Below are 24,199 nucleotides of genomic sequence, written 5' to 3'. Positions count from 1 at the left end.
TCGTCAGCAAAAACAAACTATTATTTACTATTATTAAGGTATTAACGCCTAAGGTATTAGGATGTGACCACAGAACCATGAAATGTTTTGTTGCACGTGCACAGAAGGGTCGCAAGAAACATATCGAGAGAAAAACATGCAAATTAACTGCCAAATATTTGATAAAAATCAAACGTGAAGCTCCCAGGAACCAATTATCCTCCAGTGCTGTCATATTCCAGAACTGGAATCTACCTGGAGTGTCCAGAAGTACGGTTCATGGTGTTCAGTGCTCAGAGACATGGCCAAGGTAAGAAAGGCTGAAACCCAACCACCACTGACCAAGACATACAAGTTGAAAGGCTACGACTTGATCAAGAAATATCTGAAGACAGATTTTCAAAAGTTTTATGGACTGATGAGATGAGAGTAACTCTTGACGGACCAGATGAATGGGCCCATGGCTGGACCAGCAATGGGCAGAGAGCTCCACTCCCACTCAGATGCCACCAAGGTGGAGGTGGGGTACTGGTATGGGCTGGAATTATTGGAATTATTAAAGATGAGCTTGCTGGGCCTTTTCAAGTTCAAGTTCAACTCCCACTTCCACTTTCAAGAAGACACCTTCTTCAAACAGTGGTACAGGAAAATACTATATCTTTCAAGAAGACCGTGTTTTCATGCAGGACAATGCTTCATCTTCTGCATCAAAGTACTCAACTGCCTGGCTAGCTAGTAAAGGCCTTAAAAGATAATAAAATAACTACATTACCCCCTTCGTCACTTGACCTAAACCCTATCGAGAACTTGTAGGCCGTTCTTAAATGTAAGAATCCCAATTCTACCCCTTACACCTAATCTTACCCCTTAACCTAGGTTTTGCGCATTCATGAGAATCAAGTGGTGTCCCAATTCTCCTTAAATCGAGGGGTAAGGGGTAAATGCTAAGGGGTGTCCAGCCAGGAAACCAAGTGTGGTCGGGAACCAGACTGAAAATGAAGGGGTAGGCGGAGCTACAACAACCGTTGATAATACGGCAGAGCAGAGACCAAAAGAAGCGTATAAATTTAAGTAATTACACATAATTATTGATTTTCACAGTAACGTCACTCGTGTTTTTATTAGATATTGAATCATTTGCTACTCCACGTAAATATTCGCCATGTTTTGAATTGTTGGTTGTCGCTAGTTATAGGTAGTCGGCTAACACCGATGTCTAACTTCACTGCAATCTGCTGCATTTCATAAATGATTAGACAATGATGACATAGCGACCACATTATCCTGTTAATTATAAGTTGTACTTTAAAATCTAGGGAGTCTACATTCCTGAACTGTACTGTGACATTCGTTTTATATTATCACTCATGAAAGTAGCACATCGTAGTGAAGTCTGTTTGCTGTGAATTATAGCCACCCTAGTCCACCGACAATTCTCATGGTGAAATATGTTTATTATATTCAGCATACAGTATGGATGGTCATGAAGTGAGCTAAATAAAACATGTAAACAACATGGCCATATGTGGACAGCACACCACATTATGAAAGTTTATTCAACTTTTGGAATCTAACGTTGACCCATCTATTTTTTTAATCATTACTATATATTTGTTTGCAGCACACTATTATTATACTACTGTTACAATTATTATTGTATTTACGATGAGTTAATAGTTGCAACCCATCAATCATGCATATGTGTCATTCCTGCAGGAGATGCTGAGCCAAGTGAAGTCAGCCCTCTGCTACACCACACAGCACTCCAGCACCATTCAAAAGCTGCAATCCCAGTATGGAAAAGTCAAATGCAACTAAAAGCCATTCTGCACTTTCTTACAAAAGAATCTAAGGGAGAACATCGACAGGAGGAGAGTGAGGCCAAAACAGGGAGGTTTTTAAACCTTGAAATGATGCTTGATAAGGTTTATATATTCGTTGATGAAGTTTGTTATATTATTATTTCTATTTCATATGTCTATTTGACACATGTTCTATTTTCATAAATCTTACAGTGCTGGTTCTAAGCTGTTATTTATTAGAGTTGTTTGCTGTTTTGCAATAAATGTTACAGTTTGTAAAAATGTGTGCCATTTATTAAATGCGGTCTTCTGAGGTAGGCTAAATAACATTGAAATAATGTAGAATTGTATCCACCTTATTTTATGATAGGAAACATTTATTATGAATAATTTAATTGCGTATCTCAACTGCCTATCTCACAGTAGGCCAGCAGTGAAGGGTGATGATGTAATGAGAATCAAGTGGTGTCCCATTTGTTCGTGGCTTCTTCCCCTTGACCCTAGCTTTTAAGGGGTAGGGGAAGGGGTAAGACGAAGTAAGACGACGGAGAAGGGCTAGATTTGGGATTCAGCCTTACAGTGAAGGAAAACAGTACTTGGTTTGTGTTGTTTGTTTATCATTCTGACCTTAAAAGATGACAATTAAGTAGTAAAATGGGATTATTTTTTGTTTTTGAGTTGAGTTGCCTAATTTTTTTTTTATTATTATTATTACACAGATATATTTATTAATTACAAAAGCTAAAACCTCACTTTAATTTTAAATTTCAGGTTTGAGGTTTATTTGGTACATTTTGGATTGGCCAAGAGCACTGTTGTTAAACAATAAAACTCCATCCATCCATCCATCTTCTATGCCGCTTCTCCTCATCAGGGTCGCGGGGGTATAACCTATCCCAGCTGACTTCGGGCAACAGGCAAGGTACACCCTGGACTGGACGCCAGCCAATCGCAGACAAACAACCACATTCATACCTATGGACAATTTTCAGTCACCAATTAACCTAACATGCATGTTTTTGGAATGTGGGAGGAAAACCAAAGTACCCGGAGAAAACCCACACATGCACGGGGAGAACATCGGAGAATCGAATAACTAAACTCATCCTCAAAAATGCAGCTTGTACACAATAAAGTACAAGATGGAGCTGCAATATATGCCAGTAATTGATCCTCTGGGACAAAAGGTTTCTTGAATTTCCTTTGGTGGTGTACTCTATGTGCAAGTAAAAAATGTAATGTTTGTAACAAATGTGCCTTGTTTGTGCACATTAACATTTTGATAAAGAAGCGCTGTAAAGAGAAACCTTGTAACCATTTTTACCCGTTGTCAATTCACAACCTGATGTCGCACATCCGCTATCCACACATTTAAGAGAATAGATGTCTAGGAAATAACAATAATGAAAGGTCTGTGACATCCCGTCTCTCCAAGAGCTTGTTTGTAGATGCGTCCTTGAGAGAAGCACAAATCACCTTCCGCAGAGCCAATATTATACAGCACAATTCGCCTTTCTACTTCCAGCTGGCTGTGATTTTAAAAGACTTTCATTGTAGTCCTCCTAGAGCCTTTCTGCGCGCCACAAACTCAATCTAGCCTTCCTACTTTTTCTTTGACAAAAGAACACAAATGAAATATTCTCCTAAGCAAGGCTTTTCACTCACCTTGCCGCAGACAATACGTGAATGCTATAAGTCACATGGCAGCTCGCTATTGTGGGCCGTCCATGTTCTCCCAGGTGTTTTTTTCCATTCAATAGCATTAATTAGACCCACCGCACCTGGCATCAACTATTTCCTTGTTGGATGCAGAGACAGAGATGGACTCATGGGGACAGAGGACAACCATGGTGCAGGATTTTCCTCTTAAATCAGGTAATTTGTCCTACAGGTGCACATGACGCCACACAGTAACTGACACAAAATTCATGCTTTTAGGGGGTGAAATATTATTATGAGGCTTTGAGACAAAATAACTAATAATAAGCACATTTTAAATCTCAGCATTCACTGTGTTAAACAGATTGGAATTTAATGAGGTCTTACTTCAACTTGAAAATATAAACCACTTCATCAAACCCAAAGCGAAACTTCAAATATCATCGGGAAATTAAAGAAACTGCGGGAAATGAATGGCTTCTTCCAGGCGCTCTTGCTTTACAAATGAGTTCAAGTCAGCAGAATCCCAATTAATAAAAAGCATGGCAACATAACCCATCGTCGTCTTAGGTTGAAAAACTGCATGTATTAGCACCAATCTGTCAAATTCGGTAAATTATCGCCATAATCCTGAAAAAAGCAAACGTGTACACTGATCGTAGTCTCGATTGAAGTAGGGAAAAACAAACACTGGTCAAAAGCCAACCTCCTTGGTGGAGGTAATGACATACTATTGCAGCCAGCGTGTGCCCAGTCGTTGTTTTTATAGCCACTTCGCTATTAATTCACTCCAAAAGATTAGACAAAAAACAACACTTGAGAAAATGGAGGCAATTTCCCCTTGGGAAATAATTGATATCTAGAAATTGTCAGTTCTGTTCATCCTTGAAGGAAGTCTGTGCTCTATTTTTCCACTGTACTGCACCTGACAAAGTAAACAAAGGAGGGGGATGATAACTGAAAAATCTAAAAATGTCAATTGCTGCCTTAAACACCTCCTATGTGTACAAAACATATTTCCCAAATCCTTCCCTGAGCTGATGGATGGTGACGGACGAGTGTGCGATCTCAGAACGGCAGAGCTAGCTGAGGACACCAATGACCATCTGCCTGCTTGGGCCATTACACTCTTACAATAATCAGCACTCATACCTTTAGGTATAGCATTCTAGTGAGATGCTGGACACTAAATAACCATGCGTCTCCTCCCTCCCTCTGCTCACTGCACAGCTTTTTAAGCAAGGGCTGATCCCTGATTAAAAAGCAGATTCCCCAGCGTCTAACAGTGCCCCAACGCAACAGAACGGCAAAGTGGAAAAAAACAAACAAGCAGATGAGCCCACCGACTCCCGCGTGGAGTCCATCGCAGATGGAGAGAACTTCTAGGCAGCGATTTGGAGCTGGCAGAGGAAGCAGTCTGTCTGAGCAGGTGTTTGGCCCCGGCATGGACATAGTGTACCGCCGGCAAAAAGGTCGCAGACTGAGACCACGAAAACAAAGCAGGAGGCAGAAGAAAAGATGCTGTATAAAGCATTAAGAAATCACCCTGTCATCATGTGAGTGCTGTTTGACAACATGTAATCATGGCAACTGGATGCTAAGGTGGAATGGACAGCCTCAACTACCGTATCGACCCAAATATAAGACACTATTTTTATTCCCCTAAAAGTCTAGAGAGGTCTTGAGATTTATACATGCCAACCAACAGCCTTCTCCCCAGACCTTCCTGTCACTAATACACAAACTGGAGACACAGAGACCCTCTGGGGGGGGAAAGTGTCTCAAAGGTTGTGAACAAATGAACAAACATGAGGTGAGTCATGACGTGTGTAGATTCAGGCAGGCCAGCAAGCTATTCTTATGACCGGTTATAACGGTTCAATAGCCACACCACAACAACCACAAGGCTATTGTGACCACCACCACGGGACGCACCCAAAAGTGACTTAAACAGGAAAACTCTACGCTAACAAATGTACAGTAGACATGAAGAAGGTGAAACATCTTCATCAAACAAGAAGAGTCGACTCCCTCCATTCAACCTTCGCGGATTGGAGTCATGAGATTAAGATAATGCAGTAGAACAGGGGTGTCCAAAGTGCGGCAGGGGATACATTTGTTGTTTTTTCAGTAGCGCACAGCATATTTTAAAAATATCATTTAATAAGTAAACTTAAAAAAAAACAAACAACAGCAAAAACTGAAAAATCTGCAGTAATTTAAAAAAAGTTGCAATCTCATGAGAAAAAGTTGTAATTTTATGAGAATAACAATATCGTATTATGGGGAAAAATAACGTCATTTTAATAGCATAAAGTTGAAATATTAGAGATAGACGGCATTGTTTGAAGTCATAAAATTACGCTGCAGAGCAGTTATAATGTTACAAGAATAACGCCTAAATATTATGGAAATGAAGTCATAATTACAAAAGGGAAATGTACAAGAATTTACGTGAATCAAGTAAAAAAAGTCACGTCAAATCAAGTCAAAATATTAAGAGAAAAAAGTCATATTCTAACATGAAAAAAGTCACAATATTCAGGAATAAAGTTGTCATATTATGAGGAAAAAATAACGCCATTTTATATTATATATATAATATATTACAAATATTCATGAAGAAATGTGTTGATTTTTAAAAGTCGTAATATCATGAGGAACAAAGAAAACAAAATAAAGTTGTAATTTTTGGAAAATTACGTTGGGGAAAAAGTTATAATATTATGGGAATAAAGTTGTAATATTACAAGAAGAATAACTACAAACATTACTGTAAATTCCAGTGTATAAGCCGCACCCACTACATTTAGAGGAAAACCCACATTTGTTCATATATAAGCCGCTCCGGTGTGCAAGCCGCACGTGTTCACATCGCAGGAGTCTGTGAGGACCAGGCGGCTCTCTATTTGACAGGAGCCAATCATGAGCTATGAAAACACTCACAACGAGCTGGTCAACCCATTGGAAATTGCAGGAGGTCATTACTCAATATAACAGTCTGACTCACAAGGTACCTCGGAAATATACATTATATTTACCAATGGGAGTTTAAAATAACAAGCAGCAGCTATTTTAACATATACCCATAATGTATTACTGCCAGAAGAACAGTTCATTGGAAAACAAGCAACATAGATGGATGGTGCTACAGTGCTGCCTGTATCCACCAGACGGAGCCAGAGGAGCCTGCCGCACAGAGCCCAGAGGGAGGCTGATGTCATTGCAGTGCCCCGTTGAATCCGTTGTTCAGATGCAATGCCTTATGGGAAAATTTTAAAATGTTTTTTTTAACACATATTGGTACATGTTTGTATATTTCTGAGGAATCCTTTTGGAGTTTTAAGTTGCTTAGTTATGAATTTAGTGTTGTTCTCATTATGATGACACTGTGGGTCAAACTGTTATGTTGTTATGCTGTTATATATAATGACCTCCTGCGATTTCCAATGGGTTGACAAGCTTGTTGTGAGTGCACTGATATTTTTGGATTGGCTCCTGCCGAAGAAACAATTAACGTTTCCTCACTGACTTGTGAAAGGCACATTATTTAAACAATTAGTAGTAATTCTGAAGTAAAGAAGATGTCACGAGATTAGAATTTAGCCATAGATTAGCCGCACCACTCAATAAACCGGAGGGTTCAAAGTTAAGAAAAAAGTGGTGGTTTATACACCGGAATGTACAGTATTTAAGAAAAGTAGAGTCATCAACAACAACTCAAGCAGCTAAGAAATATGATTTTTTTTAAATTACAATAATGCATTTGTAATTTCACTGTTATTGAAACCATGATTGTAAAAAAAATGAAGTCATTTTTCATTTTTTATATATTTTTCTAAAAAGAGTTCTTGAAAAACAGCGGGACAGTGAGGTCAATTTCTTTATTTTTGCTGTAGATTGAAAACATTTGCCTTTGACATCAAAAGATGAACCACTCATTAGTAAGAAGAATAGGAAGACCAGGCTGGAATTTGTCAAAAAGTACAGAGCTGAGCCTACAAAATTCTGAGACAAAAGTTTTATGGACTAGTTAATTGAAAAATTCATCCATCCATCCATTTTCTATGCTGCTTTTCCTCATTAGGGTGGCGGGGGTGTACTGGAGCCTGTCCTGTCCTCAATTTAGAGTCTCCAATTAACCTAACATGCATGTTTTTGGAATGTGGGAGAAAACCGGAGTACCCGGAGAAAACCCACACACACACGGGGAGAACATGCAAACTCCACACAGATATGCCCAAGCGGAGATTCAAACCCAGGAAAAAATAAACAATATATATATGGACTACGTACAGTTGTGTATGTAAGCATAATTCTGGGATACACCAAAATGATCACTTAGAATTTCGTGGAATTTCAATTATCCTTCCTTCAATTTGAATTTGAATTGCAATTCTACTTCCTGTTTGCAACCTAGACATACACCACAAGTTTTTATTTTTTCCCCAAAAATGTCAACTCCAAAATGCCAAAACTGTAAGAGCGAGAAAACAGTAATAGAAATGGATGTACAGTACTGTAAAAAGGAAAGCGTTAAAGCAATTATCCTCGATGCCAACACTTCCAGCACTGGGACTTGATACAACTCTTTACAGACAAGACGTTGCTAAAAGTTTGTGCTAATTCTCCTTCTCACTGGTGCTTTCTCTGTGTGAGACCATGCCCAAAAGTGTGGGCTGCCCCCGCCCATGCTCGACTGGCTCCCTCCAGCCCACCTGCTGTGCTGTCAGGGCACCACCTGATCATTTCGTGGTTTGTTAAAAAAAAGACTTCACACAAACCAACAGGAATGGAGAGTGCCATTGCCGCCGTCCTCGTCAACCAAATGGTGCTCGGTCTCTTTTAGCTAGCTAGCTAGCAGGAAGTCACTGGGGACATTTGGAGCTCTGCAAAGCTGTGGCAATCCACATACGCCAAGTGAGGATAGCGAGAACAAGATGTTGTGTGAATACTTGCGCTAAAATACCGCAGCAAACGCGGACAAACCCTCCAAACACAGGCGTGATACGACAGAAAAAAAAAAAGAAAACAGATAACACACGCAAAAGTAAATGCTGCAAATGCCAAACATGCGCACAAACTCCAAAACAAGAAGAAAGGAAGGAATACTACCAGGAAAGCTAGATGACCAGGAGTGCTGTGCAGAACTGAGGGATAAAAGTCTGTAAAAACACGAGCGGGATGCCCAGAAGAAAGCTGGTGGAATGAAAATATTTCTTTTATAATTTTTTTTTATTTTAAAAAAATATATTAATGTAATTTATGTTCATTTTTATTTAAAATATATTGTTTTCTTTTTATATCTATATTTCTTTGTTATAAAAATCCAATTTTATACCAGTATGATCCAATGTCTCATTTTTATGCTAATATCAACCGATAATATCCGTTGGCCCATGTTACCCGACATCCCTAGTTTTAAGTCTTTAAAGACATTTGGCACCCCTGGTAGGTTGGCCAATATCATTATCGACAGAAAAATTATACTGATATGATTCGATAAATCATTTTTAGGCCAGTATCACCCGACCAATATTATCGGCCGTATTTCCCTCAGGTATGGCATCCCTGGTAGCCTGGCTAACGTCCGTTTTGTTCTGAGAACTTGCAATGTTTGTTTCATGCATGTGTTTTGGGGGTTTGTGTGTGATTTTGGCCTTCGCAGAATTTCTGTTTGCATGCATTTTTGTTCCTGGAACGTTTATGCTAGGGGTGCCTGCTATGTCAAGCGCAAGCAACCGGTCGATCGCGAAGGTAGTTTGGGTTGATGTCATATGACATCAGTTAGCTGACATTAAGCTCCCCTCCTGATTAGCTCTTGCTCCCCCGTGGCAATGGTGAACATAAGTCTCAAACTACACACAGAGATGCAACTTTCATCTTCCGATTATGGATGAACTAACTGAGCAGTAAGATGCCTATATCGATAACAAAAGTTATCCATTCACTTGTGGCAGCTAATTATGTAGAAAAAAAGTAAGTTGTTTGAGGGCTTTGCTTCACGTCATGAACTCCACTATAGAAATGCGTGTTTTTCTACTCTTTCCTTTCTTAAACTATTATTTTATGATGAATTGGAAAATGTGCTCATTGCTGAAAGCTTTTTAATATGTTGCCTTGACTTTGGCTGCACTGCCTTTTACATAATCATTTTCATTTCTTGCTAACTGGACGTTCTACATGAACTGTGTGCATAATGAACGCTACGTAGCTACTGTATTTTGACTGACATATTACTTATGTACACAACTATTGAGGAACTATGAGTAATTATCTTTATAACCATGCTGAATTGAATTGTGAATAATTTGTGAATGATATCAGCTACTTTGATTTAGTATAGTAATTTAAAAGTTTACCGGTTAGATTTTATTTTTATATATACAGTATAGTGTATGTTTTATAGTAAGCAATAAATAGATCATGTTGACTTATAACTTGCATGCTGAACAAGTGTGTGCACCCCGATACACATGTGCAATGTACATAAATACTCATATTTATCAAGACAGTAAATATATACAGGTGTGTGTATATATATATATATATATATATATATATATATATATATATAGACACACACACACACACACAGGTACATATATATACAGTCAAACCTGTCTCAGCGGCCACCTTTATAGAACGGCCACCTGCCTATAGCAGCCACTGAAAAATCCCCCCCAGCAAATTTACATGTTACAGACCCTGTGTATAGCAGTCACCTGTCCAACGCGGCCAGCGGCCACCCATTTTGTCTCCCTTGGTCAAAATCTGACTGTATATAGCGGCCAAATTACCAACTCAAGTAGAAGCTTCATGCACGAAAAGGTTTTGTTTTTCAATCAATGAAGCCGTCGTGTGTAGACGTAATTACTGAGTCCTAGCTCAGTCACAATCATTCACAAGATCCACACAAACTGTCAGTTGTTCCACATAAAAAAGCCGTCTTCTTTTGAGCTTGCTATTTCCTGGTCAAACATGTAACTTTAAGAGCATTTGCACCAAAACATTACCGCAAAGTAGGCTGGGAACAGGACGTGCTCCCAGCGACGCTACAATAAAAAAAAACATACGCTAGCATGCATGCGGCAGCGGGAGCAAAACTGAGTTCGGTTGTACTTAATTGAAGTATTTTAGAATGTACTCACGTTATTTTTCATCAATCCTCATCCACAAATCCATCAAAGTCCTCATCTTCTGTATTCGACACAAACAAAGCCGTCTTCTTTTCCGTTCGCTACGAGTCTGTTAACTTGTCAGTGTTATTCAGCTCCGAAGCAAAGAAGGAAACTTCTCCCGTTGCTTCTGCCAACTTTATTTATTGAACGCGGCCACCAGACAGCAGCTCAGAACACACACACATCTCTCAGCATCGTCTCTCCTTCCTGCTTGCCCACAAGGCAAAGGTTAAACAAGCCCCACTACATAGCTGTCCAGCCAATGCCTGTAAGAAATGACACCGTTTATTTCCTGGTGCGCACTGGTCAATACTGTAATGCCGCTTGTTGTGGGGAAGGAGAGACTCGCGTCGCCGATGCACTTTAATGGCTTTATTAACAGCGGAGAACACTGCAGGACTTTACATCCACGCCAACATAAACACACTTCCCAACTCTCTCCAAACTCACAGCTAGCACTGAGCCTAGCTCTCCTGCTCGGGACGCCCACCGTCACTTCCCGTCACTTCCTGATGAACTAAAGCTGTAATGACACTCTGCCGTATAAAACGTAAAATATAAAAAACAAGCGTAAGACATTACTAGCACAGCTTTGTTCTGTGGGTCGTGGATATATTCTATCAGTTATTATTAAGCCTCTAGCTTCCTTTTAGTAAGTAAAAACCTTGGCTATGATTGCACTACATTGTCATGTAGACCTACAAAGTACACTTGGAAAAACAAGAGGTGAATAAATGTATTGCAACTGATGTGAAACTGATGAGGGGTAGGATTCAATAAGCTTTGCTTCTTCCTACTCCTTTTTGGACATGCAAAATTGTGAATTGTACTATGTGATGTGCTACTGTTTGACTCATGCATGTTCAGGATTAAAACCATGAACCATGATAATAACAAGCCTAGTAGTGCTGTACAACATTTATCAGCAGTCCGCAGTGCCCTCTACTGGTCAACATTATTATTTTTTTTCCTTTTTTTTTCTTTTTTTTCCATTCAAACTGGACACCAACCTGTCTATAGAGGCCACCTGTCTATAGCGGCCACTTTTGCAGACTCCCTCTCGTGGCCGCTATAGACAAGTTTGACTGTATATATATATATATATATATATATATATATATATGTGTGTATATGTACACTAAGTCACACAAGCTGACTGGTCTATATTTTCATGTGTTTTGCCTTATACCGTATTTTCACGACCATAAGGCGTACTTAAAAGTCTTACATTTTGTCCAAAATGGGCGGGGCGCCTTATAATGCGGTGCGCCGTATGTGTGTACCGACTTCCAAAATATGTAAGTGTTGCTGTGTGACTTTTAAGCTCTGCTCAACTGTGAGCGTCTCCTGCTGACACGCTGCTTGTAAAGAGGAAAGGGATGTGGACGTGACTGAGGACGCTAAAGGCACGCCCCAGTAGTTATATAAGTATGTTTTATGAAATGGCGCCATCTATCCATCCAACATTGCAGACAACTACTACTACATTACCAACATGGACGACGTGCCGCTCACTTTCCACATCCTGGTGAACCACACTGTAGAGAAGCAATACAGCAATACACACAACGGGACACGAGAAGTCGGCTTTTACTGTTGTGCTTGGTTGCCATGGTAATGGACAGAAAGTGCTACCTGCGGAAGACGCTGACGCCGCCTAAAGAAAAGTTTCCAGCCGGACCAAAGGGGCTGGAAGGACGATGAGAAAATGACTGAGTGACGTGTACGGAAACAGATTGGATGTTTTTTTGACACGCGTCACCACAAATGAAGCAAATTAACTTGGAGCTTAACATCATTCCGGGAGGCTTGACGAGGGAACTCCAACCGCTGGACATCGGTGTAAACACGGCGTTTAAATTGAAGTCGCGAGCGGCGTGGGAGCGAACACAGCTTCACTAATGGATTGTGGATGCTTGGGCTAATGTGTGTGATGCACAGTTCGAGCTTTCACAAAAGCCAGCATCATTTCTGAGGCGCCGCACGGCAACGAGACTGACTCTGACAACAACGACAGGGAACCTGGCGTGTTTGATGGAGAACTTGACCCGCTGTTCATTTGGGATACAAAAATGAGGACTTTGATGGATTTGTGGATGAGAATTGATCAAAAATAACGTGAGTACATTGTTAAATACTTCAATAAAGTACAACCCAACTCAGTTTTACTCTCGCTGGCTTTTTAAAAACATACAATAGCATGTATGCTAGCGTACTGTAGCGTCGCTGGGAGCACTTCCTGTTCCCCAGCGTGCTTTGCGGTAGTGTTTTGGTGCAAATGCTCTTAAAGTTACATGTTTGAGCTACATAGTTGTTAGTTATTGTTCTGCAAAAGTAGCGGTAGTGTCTTGTCTGTTTTTGCGTTGCTGTGTGATGTTTTTAGTTGTGCACCATGACTGAGACTGTTGTGTTGAGTGATGACCTTCCTGATTTCAAGTGGCTTTGATAAACTGAATGACAGTTCTGCTCTTAATTTATCTAAAGAAATAAAGCATTGTCGCTTCCTCACTGACTTCTGAGTGTCACTGTATGTTTTAGTGCATACGTGCGCCTTGTGTATGTGTTAATACAAAAATAGCACCTGTAACTGAGACTGCACCTTTTAATACGGTGCGCTTTATGGTCGGGAAAATACGGTAAGTCCATATTTATACTGCTACATGCTTGACCAGCAGAGGGCACTGTGACACTGCTAATGGGACCAACAGATACAGGAAGACGAAGAAGAGGAGAGAGGAAGGCTAAGAGGTTTATGATACAACCCGGACAGAGCGTGTGATTGAAGTTTATGAAGAGTTAATAGGCCTGCTTAATTCTACACCACCCACAGAACACTACCTCTTTTAGAAGAGTCTAACGAAGACGACCATTTGTCCTTTTCTCAATAACTCCTCCTCCTCCACCACAATGACGTATGCTGGACCACTCCTCTTCAAAGGTAAATAACATTTATCATTACGTATTATTATATCACTTTTATTATTGTTTTTTTTCATTAATTATCCTCGTTTAATATTACTACTGCATCCAAACTCATATTTACATCCATACACATATACTGTATATGTATACACGTACATGTAGTACCTATATCATTGGTAATATTACCTTTTGTTGGACTTATGAACAAATCGACTTGCAAACGTTCGTCTGGAACCAACTGTGTTCGTTGGTTGGGGACTTGTTGTGTATATATATATATATATATATATATATATATATATATATATATATATTGTATTATAGTAGGAGGTAGATCTTTGTGACTTGTTCGTTTTAAAAATAGCGCGCAGGCTGAAAAAGTGTGAGCACCCCTGGTTTGTGCAATTGGATTTGCAGCATGTTCCTGTTGCATATGTTTTATGGTGTTTTTGTTTTTGCATCTTTTTTGTGTTGGGTTTAGACGTTGCAAGGGCTTTTTGCAGAGATATTGCTGCGCGTTCTTCCCATCAGCCAATGTACAAAACCCCGTGAAAGCCACAAAGAGCCCCCTCCTGTACTCATGAGGTTTCAATAAGACACTCTTTTCATGCGCTTTCTAATGGAAGTGCTTGATGGCAAAGCAAAGCTTTTCAAGGCTGCTGCTTTGCTCCGTCTGTCTCCCGTCATGCTAACTTGATGTGTGCGGTCCTTGCATTGTATATAAGAGGCTAGAATAAAATATTCTTTGTCTTCACAAGCATTGCTCAGTTTGCACGGTGACCGTCTCGCAGCTCGAAGTAATTATGCTACGGGAGGATGTCTGATGTGGCCACAGATTTTCATTAGCGCCTCCAGACAGCGAGCGCCAGGAGAGGCGAGGCTACGGTCCTGTCTGGACCCGGCGTGATGTATCGCACAGACCCGTGAGTCCTAACTGTTCAATTAGGAGCCTGGCTGAGGCTCAGCCTGTCAAGAGCTGGACAAGATCAAGAGCTGCTTCCTCGGGAGTCAGCACCATCAATCTTTCGCTACTTGACTGGCAGGTTGGCCCGGGGGCGGGCGGGACCCCTTCCCTGGATAGAAACCACACAACTCTGGGGGATGCACAGGTGGGGGCCATTCATCCTTATCTGTCACACTAAACATGAATAATCTTGTGACCTTCACTGTGTGAGAAGGCAGAAAAAGCTCATTTTGTTCGGACACCAAAATAGTCGCTGGAAATTAGCTAGCGAGGTTTGTTGCTTGATACACAGGAATTTAGCTGCTTCATGTAGTGAGAAGGGAAAATTGTTATATGTCGTCTCAAGGTAGCGCAGCCTTAATTCATTCCAGGACAACAAAACAGCAGCCATTTACAACAACGGTACAGCAAAGCACACTGGCAAACAGGAAGTGCTGAAGTCAACACCAGATACGTGGACGCGCTGAGCCTGACGTCAACTTTGCGGCCATATTGAATGTGGCAAGGCTGCGCTGTAAGTGAATACAAATAAATGTACTTATTTTCATAAAGCACCACAAGATATGTGATGTTACACAGGTATCGGTTGAATCGGAATCGGACGGTATCGGACATCCCTACAGGACGGCTTTATTATTTTGACATTTTAAGTATCTTTATGTATAATTTGTGACTATTAATTATTTAATTATTAATTTCTTTTTACACTTGTGTGAGAGTTTGGTTTGGTTTGGGTTGGTTTAATTTATTTCGAACGCGCATATGTCCGAAAAGGAGTAGGAAGAAGCAGAGCTTATTTAATCCTACAGCCCCTTCGTAGCACATCAATTGCTAATACATACATGTGTGTACATACGAACACGCGCATACATATATATACACTTACATCTGCACCTACACAAGTACGCACATATTTACATTTACAGTATACAGGTACACAAATGCTAAAAAAAAAAAAAAGGGGGGGGGGGGGGGGGGGGGTCCCATTTTTTCCTCCGTTTCCTTTCCTTTTCCCTTTCTATTTATCCTGTCCTTCCTCTCCTGTTGATATCCACATCGTCTTTGGTGTTGCACTGCTAGTGACGCTGGGTTTGTATACAAGAGTTCCTTTTATTAACTATGTCAAGGTTATTGCTATGGAATGTAGTCCTTCTCGTTTTATTGGTCTGTCTTGTAGGGTGTATAGTAATATGGTCTTTAATATGTACCCAGATCGCTGATATCTTGGACAACAAGCACTCTTGCGACTCCTGGACTTCCTTTTAGTTTGATGTAGATTTTCTCGTTAGTGCTCCAAGTGTTTTGAATCTTTCCTTGCTTCTTCAAGTCTCATGCTTTCTTGGCGATGTCGGAATTGCGTTTTGTCAGATGATCATTCATGTAGGCATTTGTGTCTCTCAGCTTCTTTCCCTATTTCAGCAGTGCAGTTTTGAATTCCCTGTTGGAGAACTTAACAATGTTGACATCTACATCCACCTCCTTTGATTGTAGGAAGTTAGCAAACTGTTGCTTGATTGAGGGAACATCTCTTGACTTGGGTGTGATTTGGAGCCCTGTGAGAACCACATCATTCATTCGTGCATTCTGATCCATCTCGTCAATGAAGTTTTTAATTTGCTCTGTGATATTCTCCTTTGCTTCTTTCTCTTCCTCAAAGGTGGTGCGGAAGTCAGCATTATCCTTCAAGTTAATAATGTAATTTAAAAAAAACAGTTGCATCTGAAACATGAACCGTTTTTGCGGACCATTTTATTATTTTTACATTTTTAATATTGACAGTTACAAGGTTATAATATTTTATTATTATCAGGGGTTAACTTCTTTTTACACTTGTATTGACTGTTAAGAATGTCAAAAAATGAGACACGTGAGGCGTATTTGCAACATGACTCACAAGCTCATCGAGTCAGGACGGCTTTTATTATTTTTACATTTTCATACCGAACGTTGTAGGGTTAAGATTTCAACCATTTGACCATGAACACCGGTTAACTTATTTTTATGCTCGTGTGACAAGGCGCAAACGATGAAAACACACGTGAAGTGGATATGTGACGTGAACCACTTTCGCATTGTGTGAAGACCATTTTATTAGTTTTCCATTTTAATATTGACAGCAGTTAACTTATTTTTACGCTTGTTTGACAGTTAAAACTGCTACAAGGTGACAGTAAATAATACAATGAATACATTTAATTAGAACAATAATAATAACTGGATGATGCAATACCAGTAGACATTGTGTATGAATGCTGAAGACCTGAAACAAAACTGAAATGCTTTGAAAAAGTATGAAGGTTGAAATGTAGGATGAATATAGGAGTTGTTTGGAAGCTGAAGAGCTGAAGCTGGACTGAAATGCTGTGTAAATATGCTGAAACGTAGAATGAATGAAGAATAGTTTGGAAGCTGAGTTGAAGCTGTACTGAAATGCTGTTAAAATGTATAAATGTTGAAATGTGCCATGTATATAAAGTCTTTATAAGAATAAAAATAAGCAGCATATTGAATGGAATATAACTTTATGAAACATGAAATGTTTGAACTCACAACCTTCAGGGTGCGAGACAACCAACTGAGCTATGTCAACCGGAACAGTAAGTGGAAAGTTATGGTCATATAAGTTACTATAGAAATTGTTAGATGACGTTTCACCAGTAGTGGGTACCAATTAATTTGTCCACTTGTTTTTACCAGACTAAAAACAGCAGAAAATGAAATGTTGGAAAATAAGAATGCAGACGGAGTATTGAAATGTATAAACCAACGGGGCGTGGCTCCCCGGCTCAATCAATCAGAATTTACTCTCTCCTCAGTTCGACCATCACCCCTAATTAGTCTACAGGTGGCGGTGATTAGAGGACAGTGACGTCTGACGTAATAAAATTTCATAAGGCATGATGACTGCCTATACAGGAATTGAAACAGAAATCTCAGCATTGGGAACCAAGCATTCTACCACCTGAGCCATGTCACAACTGTACAATCAGCAGAATGGGGGTAGTAGCAGGGGGCGCCAAATAAACTGCCCATTCATTTTCAATGGGAAAATGAATTTAAACAATAATGAGTACCGTTTAATTTGTCAATTTTATTTTTAGCAGACTAAAACCAGCAGAAATTGAAATGTTGGAAAGTCAGAATGCAGACTGAATGTTGAAATCTATAAACCGATGGGGCGTGGCTCCCCGGCTCAATTAATCTGACATTACAGTATGCTCTCCTCTTTTCGACCACCATGGACTACAGACGGAAACTAGCAGTTGTGCTAAAATCTGGTGTATCTACAGTACATCTGTATTGGTTGCAGATGTTCATTAATATGCACTGTCCCTAATAAATAAAATCACCCCAAATTACTACAGCTGGCGGCGATTAGAGGACAGCGACGTCTCTTATAAAGCATTATGACAACCTACACAGGAATTGAACCAGGAACCTCTGGGTTGAGACCCAAGCATTCTACCAGCTGAGCCATGTCACCTCTGTAGAATCAGTAGAATGATTCAGTCATGGAAAATGTCCAGATAAATTGCCCTTTCATTTTCAATGTCAACATTTTCACAGAAAATAATGTGAGAATATTTTAAAAAGTCTGAATAGTCACCTTGTCTTGAATGAGCTGACGTTAGATTGGTTTGAATTGGTTGAGAAATTAAGTAGGCGTTAGCGGACAAACAATGAGGCAGAATCAGAAGAAGCAGAAGAATAAATAAATGAAAAATAGTGCACAATTTTATATGTGCGAATGCAAATGTTTATGGAAACGTTCATAGACTCACCGGCACATCGGGTTCGGGCCCTCAGCGGAGGTCCGGGCGCCCCGGTGCCGCCATCCAGGGGCCTGGTCAGCAGAACACTGATCTCGTACTCAGTGTCTGGGTCCAGGTGGCCGATCTTGTGCGTGGTCTTGTCAACGGGCTGCAGGTCGTACATGGTGCCCGACACTGTGCGGTACTCCACTTCCCGGTCCACGATGGGGCCGTCGCCGTTGATGGAGTTGGCATTCAGCTGGATCCACAGGTAGGTGGCGCCAACCGCTGTCAGCTGGGGCGGCGCGATGGGCACCGGAGGCTCTGGAGAGGCAAACCATGTTTAGTATTTCATAACCAGACTCAAAGAGTTTACAGTAGGGGTGTGCAAAGAGTGGTCCGGGGGTCATTTTTTTCTATTGGGTCACGGGACATTTTCAGGGTTCTCTTCCAAATGCGCAAACCTCATTACCTCATTATCTGACACATTGGCATCGTTTAACACGAGAATACAACATTGTAACAACATTTATAGGTCAGAAAAGGGGTCCTCTTTAATGTTGTTTGTCAAATGAAACCGTGAGCCAGACTATACACTGACTATTGATCTCCTTCATTACATTTGATATTCATATGCGCTAGTCTGTTTGAAATAAGGAAAAATAAGGATCGGACCTTCGCTGTGAAAAAAATTGCATAAACGGACTGTGCTCAATTTTAATTGAAGACCCCTGCCATAGATGCTTAGCACAGATGGTGGGTTCAGGTCCCTAAACTCCCTCTAATCCAGGCTGTCAAACATCACCTAAAGCGAACCGGCTAATCCATCAGGATGAAGACTGTTGGAGGTGCCACAGTCTTTGCTATTTTTTGATAGATTTTCAGGTCACACGTCTCTAAAAGGCTTTATCTGCGTTGATGTCTCATCTTTAGCGGCGTGGAGAAGAGCAACACCTGCTACGTTCCAGCCGAGAGATTTATTCCCAGACAGGACTTTTTGGATAAGTGCTTACAAATGCAGTAAAGAACTGGAGGTTCGAAACCCCCACTGTCCCAGTATGTCACTTAGTTTTGTGATGATGATTTTATGAGCATTTTAGCAGGCTCCAACAGCAACGACAGCAGATGCCTTGAAGGATGATGCATGATAGGCTGCTCCTAAGACTTACTGTAGACGACAGGTTCTCAACACCCAGACCTCTTTCTATGAGGACAAAGCACTATTATTCGATGATTTTCATTATTTTAACGCTTGCAATTTAACCTGTTTATTCAGTATTTATCTTATGTTTCTAATGTTAACACAGGATGCCTTTTTCAAATCATTTTTATGAAAAAAATAACTTTTAACATGAATGTTGTTTATCATAAAAGGGTCAAAATCAACAATCAATCTCTGGGGAATTCTGTACAATTTGACAATGTCTTTGTTTTTTGTCAGCTGGTGGTCAGAATGCATGCTATACATGATGAGTTTTCAAGTGGCTGCGGAATCTACATTATTTGTAGAAAATGAATACTAATTATTTGACTAATTAAGTGACATGGGCTCATTTCCCATGGCACACCAAATGATCTCTCACGGACCACTAATGTGCCGTGGCACACTGGTTGGGAATTACTGCAACCTTGAGTATTTTATCATTAACAATGGTGCCCCAATGGGGTCCAATATAATTTTAAAAGCCCCCGAAAGGAGCAAGATAGAACCCCTTGAACCCATCTGTCTTACAAGAAATGTCTAGTGCAGCTCCATCAGAAATAATTGATCATAATTCTAAGAAAAAGAGAGTCAATAAGGGCTGGTAGCAGGTTTTCTTGTCCATATTTGCTTACATTTTGCAGTGGCAGCTTGCATTGCACACGGCCAAATGAACTTCTGAATGTCTCACCACTGACTCAATGCATGACTATGTGGAAAACTTGGCAAGGTGGACGAAAACACCAAAAATACTTTTTATGTTGTCTGACTGCTTGGATGCAATAAGTGTCGGTTTTAGTTGTCAAGAGGAACCTAATATCCTATATTCTGTCACCCGACGATATGTAATATTTACATAACACTGCAACAAGGCAGTAATGAGAGTGGCGTTTAATATTTGTCGAATGAAAAGCACCATCAGCTCACGGTGATGAAACATCTCCAGTAGGCGCACTAAGCATTCCCCGAGCAGCCACGGCATGTGGAAAAAGAAGGATTAATGTTGTGAAATACACACTCCACCATATTAACACTTCCCTTCTACTGCCAGGACCCTGAACGCTTCTGCGCGGCTCACCATGCCGGTTCAAACCACGCGGGCCAAATGTGGGGGTCTGTTAGCAGCTGTTGTCGTGACGTTGACCATGCAATCCAAACGTAACGACGGCAGCTGCGTCCTCCTCGACCACTATCTCTGCCCGCCGAAGGACTAACAACTAAGCCAACAAGCCAAAAGGAACAAGCGTGTTAAATAAAACAAACAATGACGACCAGATTTATTTGGTACAAATTTGTTTTGTTTTTTTGTTTTGTTTTGTTTTGTTTTGTTTTTTTTAAATGGGATTAGGGCATTTTATTTTATTTTATATTAATTATTTTAAAAAGTATGTAATCCCATAATCTACAAACACTATGCATTAGTTTTAGTATACGATTTTCCAGCGAGGGCTAGTGAAAAATGAAAGGATGCAAAACTTGAATATTTTGTAAAGCATGCTAAAAAGTTTTTTTTTTTTTGTTATGCATCTCAGCTTTGTGATATAGGTGAAAAAGCTTATGATTAGTATCAACTTCACTCTTTTCCCCTTTTTGTATTTTCCAAATATTTCAACTTCTTAAATAATCTTCATAAATGTTGTTCTTGCAATATTATTACTTTATTCCAATAATATTTTGACTTTATTCCTTGTTTTTAATTTAATATTTCAACTCTGTGCTACTAAAATTACATTGTAATATTATGCATTTATTCTTGTTTTTTTCATGTTATATTTTGACTTTACTCTTTTAATGCAAATGTTCTTGTCTTAGTTTTGAGCTTCCCATAATATTTTGACTTTATTTTCTGAGAGTAAGTTCTTATGCAACCAAAATTTCCAAAAAATTACAACTTTAGTTGTTTTGTTTGCCTCTTATTTCTTTCAATTAAATTTACGGTATTTTTCGTCATAATATTATTCTCATAAAATTATGACGTTTTCTTGTTAGATTGCACCTTTTTTCTCTTACTGTCAATTTATTTTTGTAAAATCATTGCTGATTTTTTCCATTTTTACTGTTGTTTTTTTTTTTTTAGTTTTCTTGTTAAATTACATTTTTATAATGTGCTTCAGGCCAATAAAAAAAAACAAAAAACATTTGCGGGCCGCAGATGGCCCCCTGGATATAGCACTTGTCATACGGGAAGGCTTGTTTGGGCAACAAATCTTGAAATTCTACAAAATTTGCATTAATACGTGTCTGCCCCCTTCCTGATTTCGTATTTTTTTGCATGTTTGTCACACTTAAAGATCATCAAACAAATTTAAATATTAGTCAATGACCACACAACTGAACACAAAATGCAATTTTTAAATGAAACTTTTTTATTATTAAGGCAGAAAAAAAATCCAAACCTCCATGGCCCTGTGTGACAATGTGACTGCCCCCTCGTTAAAGCATAACTGAGATTAATTGAGATCTATCAGTCTGGAAAAGGTTATAAATCAATTTCCAAAGCTTTGGGACTCCAGCGAACCACAGCGAGAGCCATTATCCACAAATGACAAAAACATGGAACAGTGGTTAACCTTCCCAGGAGTTGCCAGCCCACCAAAATTACCCCAACAGCGCAGCGACAAATCATCCAATAGGTCACAAAAGACCCCACAACAATGTCCAAAGAACTGCAGGCCTCACTTGCTTCAGTTAATGTCCGTGTTCATTACTCCACCATAAGAAAGACACTGGACAAAAACGGCCTGCATGGCAGAGTTCCAAGACGAAAACCACTGCTGAACAAAAAGAACATTAAGGCTCGTCTTAATTTTGCCAGAAAACATCTTGATGATCCCCAAGACCTTTGGGAAAATAGTCTGTGGTCTGACGAGACAAAAGTTGAACTTATTGGAAGGTGTGTGTCCCATTACATCTGGTATAAAAGTAACGTCAAATTTCAGAAAAAGAACATCATACAAACAATAGAATATTGTGGTGGTAGTGTGAAGGTCTGGGGCTGTTTTGCTGCTTCAGGACCTGGAAGACTTGCTGTGATGAATGGAACCATGAATTCTGCTGTCTACCAATAAATCCTGAAGGAGAATGTTCGACCATCTGTTCGTGACCTCAAACTGAAACCAACTTGGGTTCTGCAGCAGGACAATGATCCAAAACACACCAGCAAGTCCACCTCTGAATGGCTGAAGAAAAACAAAATGAAGACTTTGGAGTGTCCTAGTCAAACTCCTGACCTGCATCCTATTAAGATGCTGTGGCATGACCTTAAAAAGGTGATTCATGCTGGAAAACCTTCCAATGTGGCTGAATTACAACAATTCTGCAAAGATGGTTGGGCCAAAATTCCTCCACAGCGCTGTAAGAGACTCATTGCAAGTTATCACAAACGCTTGATTGCGGTTGTTGCTGCTAAGGGTGGCCCAACCAGTTATTAGGTTTCGGGGGCAATCACTTTTTCTCCCTTAATAATAAAAGGTTTCATTTAAAGACTGCATTTTTTGTTCAGTTTTGCTGTCATTGACCAATATTTAAATTTGTTTAATGATCTGAAACATTTAAGTGTGACAGAGAAAAAAGTAGTCAGGAAAAGGGAAACTTTAAATAAAATAATAAAACTGTAAATAAAATAATAATGTTTAGTACACACTATAATGTGAATAATATACAATGTAATATCTCGGGCTTACATAGTCATAAATGATGACCCCTTCTATTGTAATAATATCTAATAGTACTTGAAATACCAAGTTACATTCAAATACCTCATTCATGTACTGTGGCAAAACCCTTTCTTGGTATCTTGTTTTAAATTGATGAATATTTGGTCATTACTTGAGCTGTAGCTCCAATGTGTTCCAAAGTTTAATGCCATATACAGACACACACTAACTTTTCCTAGTGGTTCTCACTGCTTGAATTTTAAAGTTACCACACCCCCGCTGACTATAATCCCCTTCTCTCTGTGTAAAGGCCATTTGAATATTAGTAGCCAGTATATTTTCATTGGCTTCATATAAAAGCTGTGCAGTATAAAAATCAACAAAATCAAAGAACTTTTACATTTTAAACTGCAACTGTTGTTGCTTAATTTATTGGTATTTACGTTTCTGATGTTCTTATTCATTTTCTTGTGTTTTTCTTGTGTTTTTCTTTCTTTTTTTGGGAGAATGAACAGAACAAGAATTTCTTTGCATAGCAGAACTACCTGTTTTACTGTGCATATGACAATAAAAACTCTTGAATCTTGAATCACAAAAACCAACCCTGTGTATAGTTCTTATTGCACGCTTTTGGAGTACAAAGAGGACATTTAGTAAACTTTTGTAATTATTGCCCCAAACTTCTATACCGTCAGTCAAATATGGCAAAACGAGTGAGCAGTACAGTACAGTAAATAGAGTGCATTATATTCTAGAAACTATTTAGCTTTATTGATGATTGATAGACTTTTGGAAACTTTACTTTGTATGTGTCTGATGTGCGGTTTCCAGTTAAGTTTACGATCAATGGTTACTCCAAAAAATGTATTTTCTGACACTTTATCTATTATGACACCGTCTAAATTTATAATGATATGGTATAGGTATGAAAATCAACTAAATTCTTAAGGGGCAAGCATTATTTGGGTAAAAATTAAACCCTCATCATAGCCATTTTTTGTCCCAAAACTGATTAAATTCTCATAAGACTACCACATTTTCACACTACACTTTTTGTACAGCAGTCAACTAAATGTATCATAA

The 24,199-nt window shown here is 39.4% G+C and overlaps 1 protein-coding gene across 4 annotated transcripts in view; it reads right to left on the bottom strand.

Moving 5' to 3' along the window:
• LOC129177682 (receptor-type tyrosine-protein phosphatase mu-like) overlaps positions 1–24,199 on the bottom strand; it is a 284,927-nt gene that overhangs the window by 152,899 nt on the left and 107,829 nt on the right. For all 4 annotated transcript variants that reach the window (XM_054769053.1, XM_054769055.1, XM_054769054.1 and 1 more), the window contains exon 7: positions 18,290–18,583. In XM_054769053.1, coding sequence (XP_054625028.1) covers positions 18,290–18,583 — 294 coding nt within the window. The remainder of the gene's footprint in view (positions 1–18,289; positions 18,584–24,199) is intronic.

The sequence above is a fragment of the Dunckerocampus dactyliophorus genome, chromosome 2 (genome assembly GCF_027744805.1).
Source record: "Dunckerocampus dactyliophorus isolate RoL2022-P2 chromosome 2, RoL_Ddac_1.1, whole genome shotgun sequence".
Classification (NCBI taxonomy): Eukaryota; Metazoa; Chordata; class Actinopteri; order Syngnathiformes; family Syngnathidae; genus Dunckerocampus; species Dunckerocampus dactyliophorus.
Note: the sequence above shows the minus strand (reverse complement) of the source record. Positions and strands in the feature narration are given on the sequence as shown.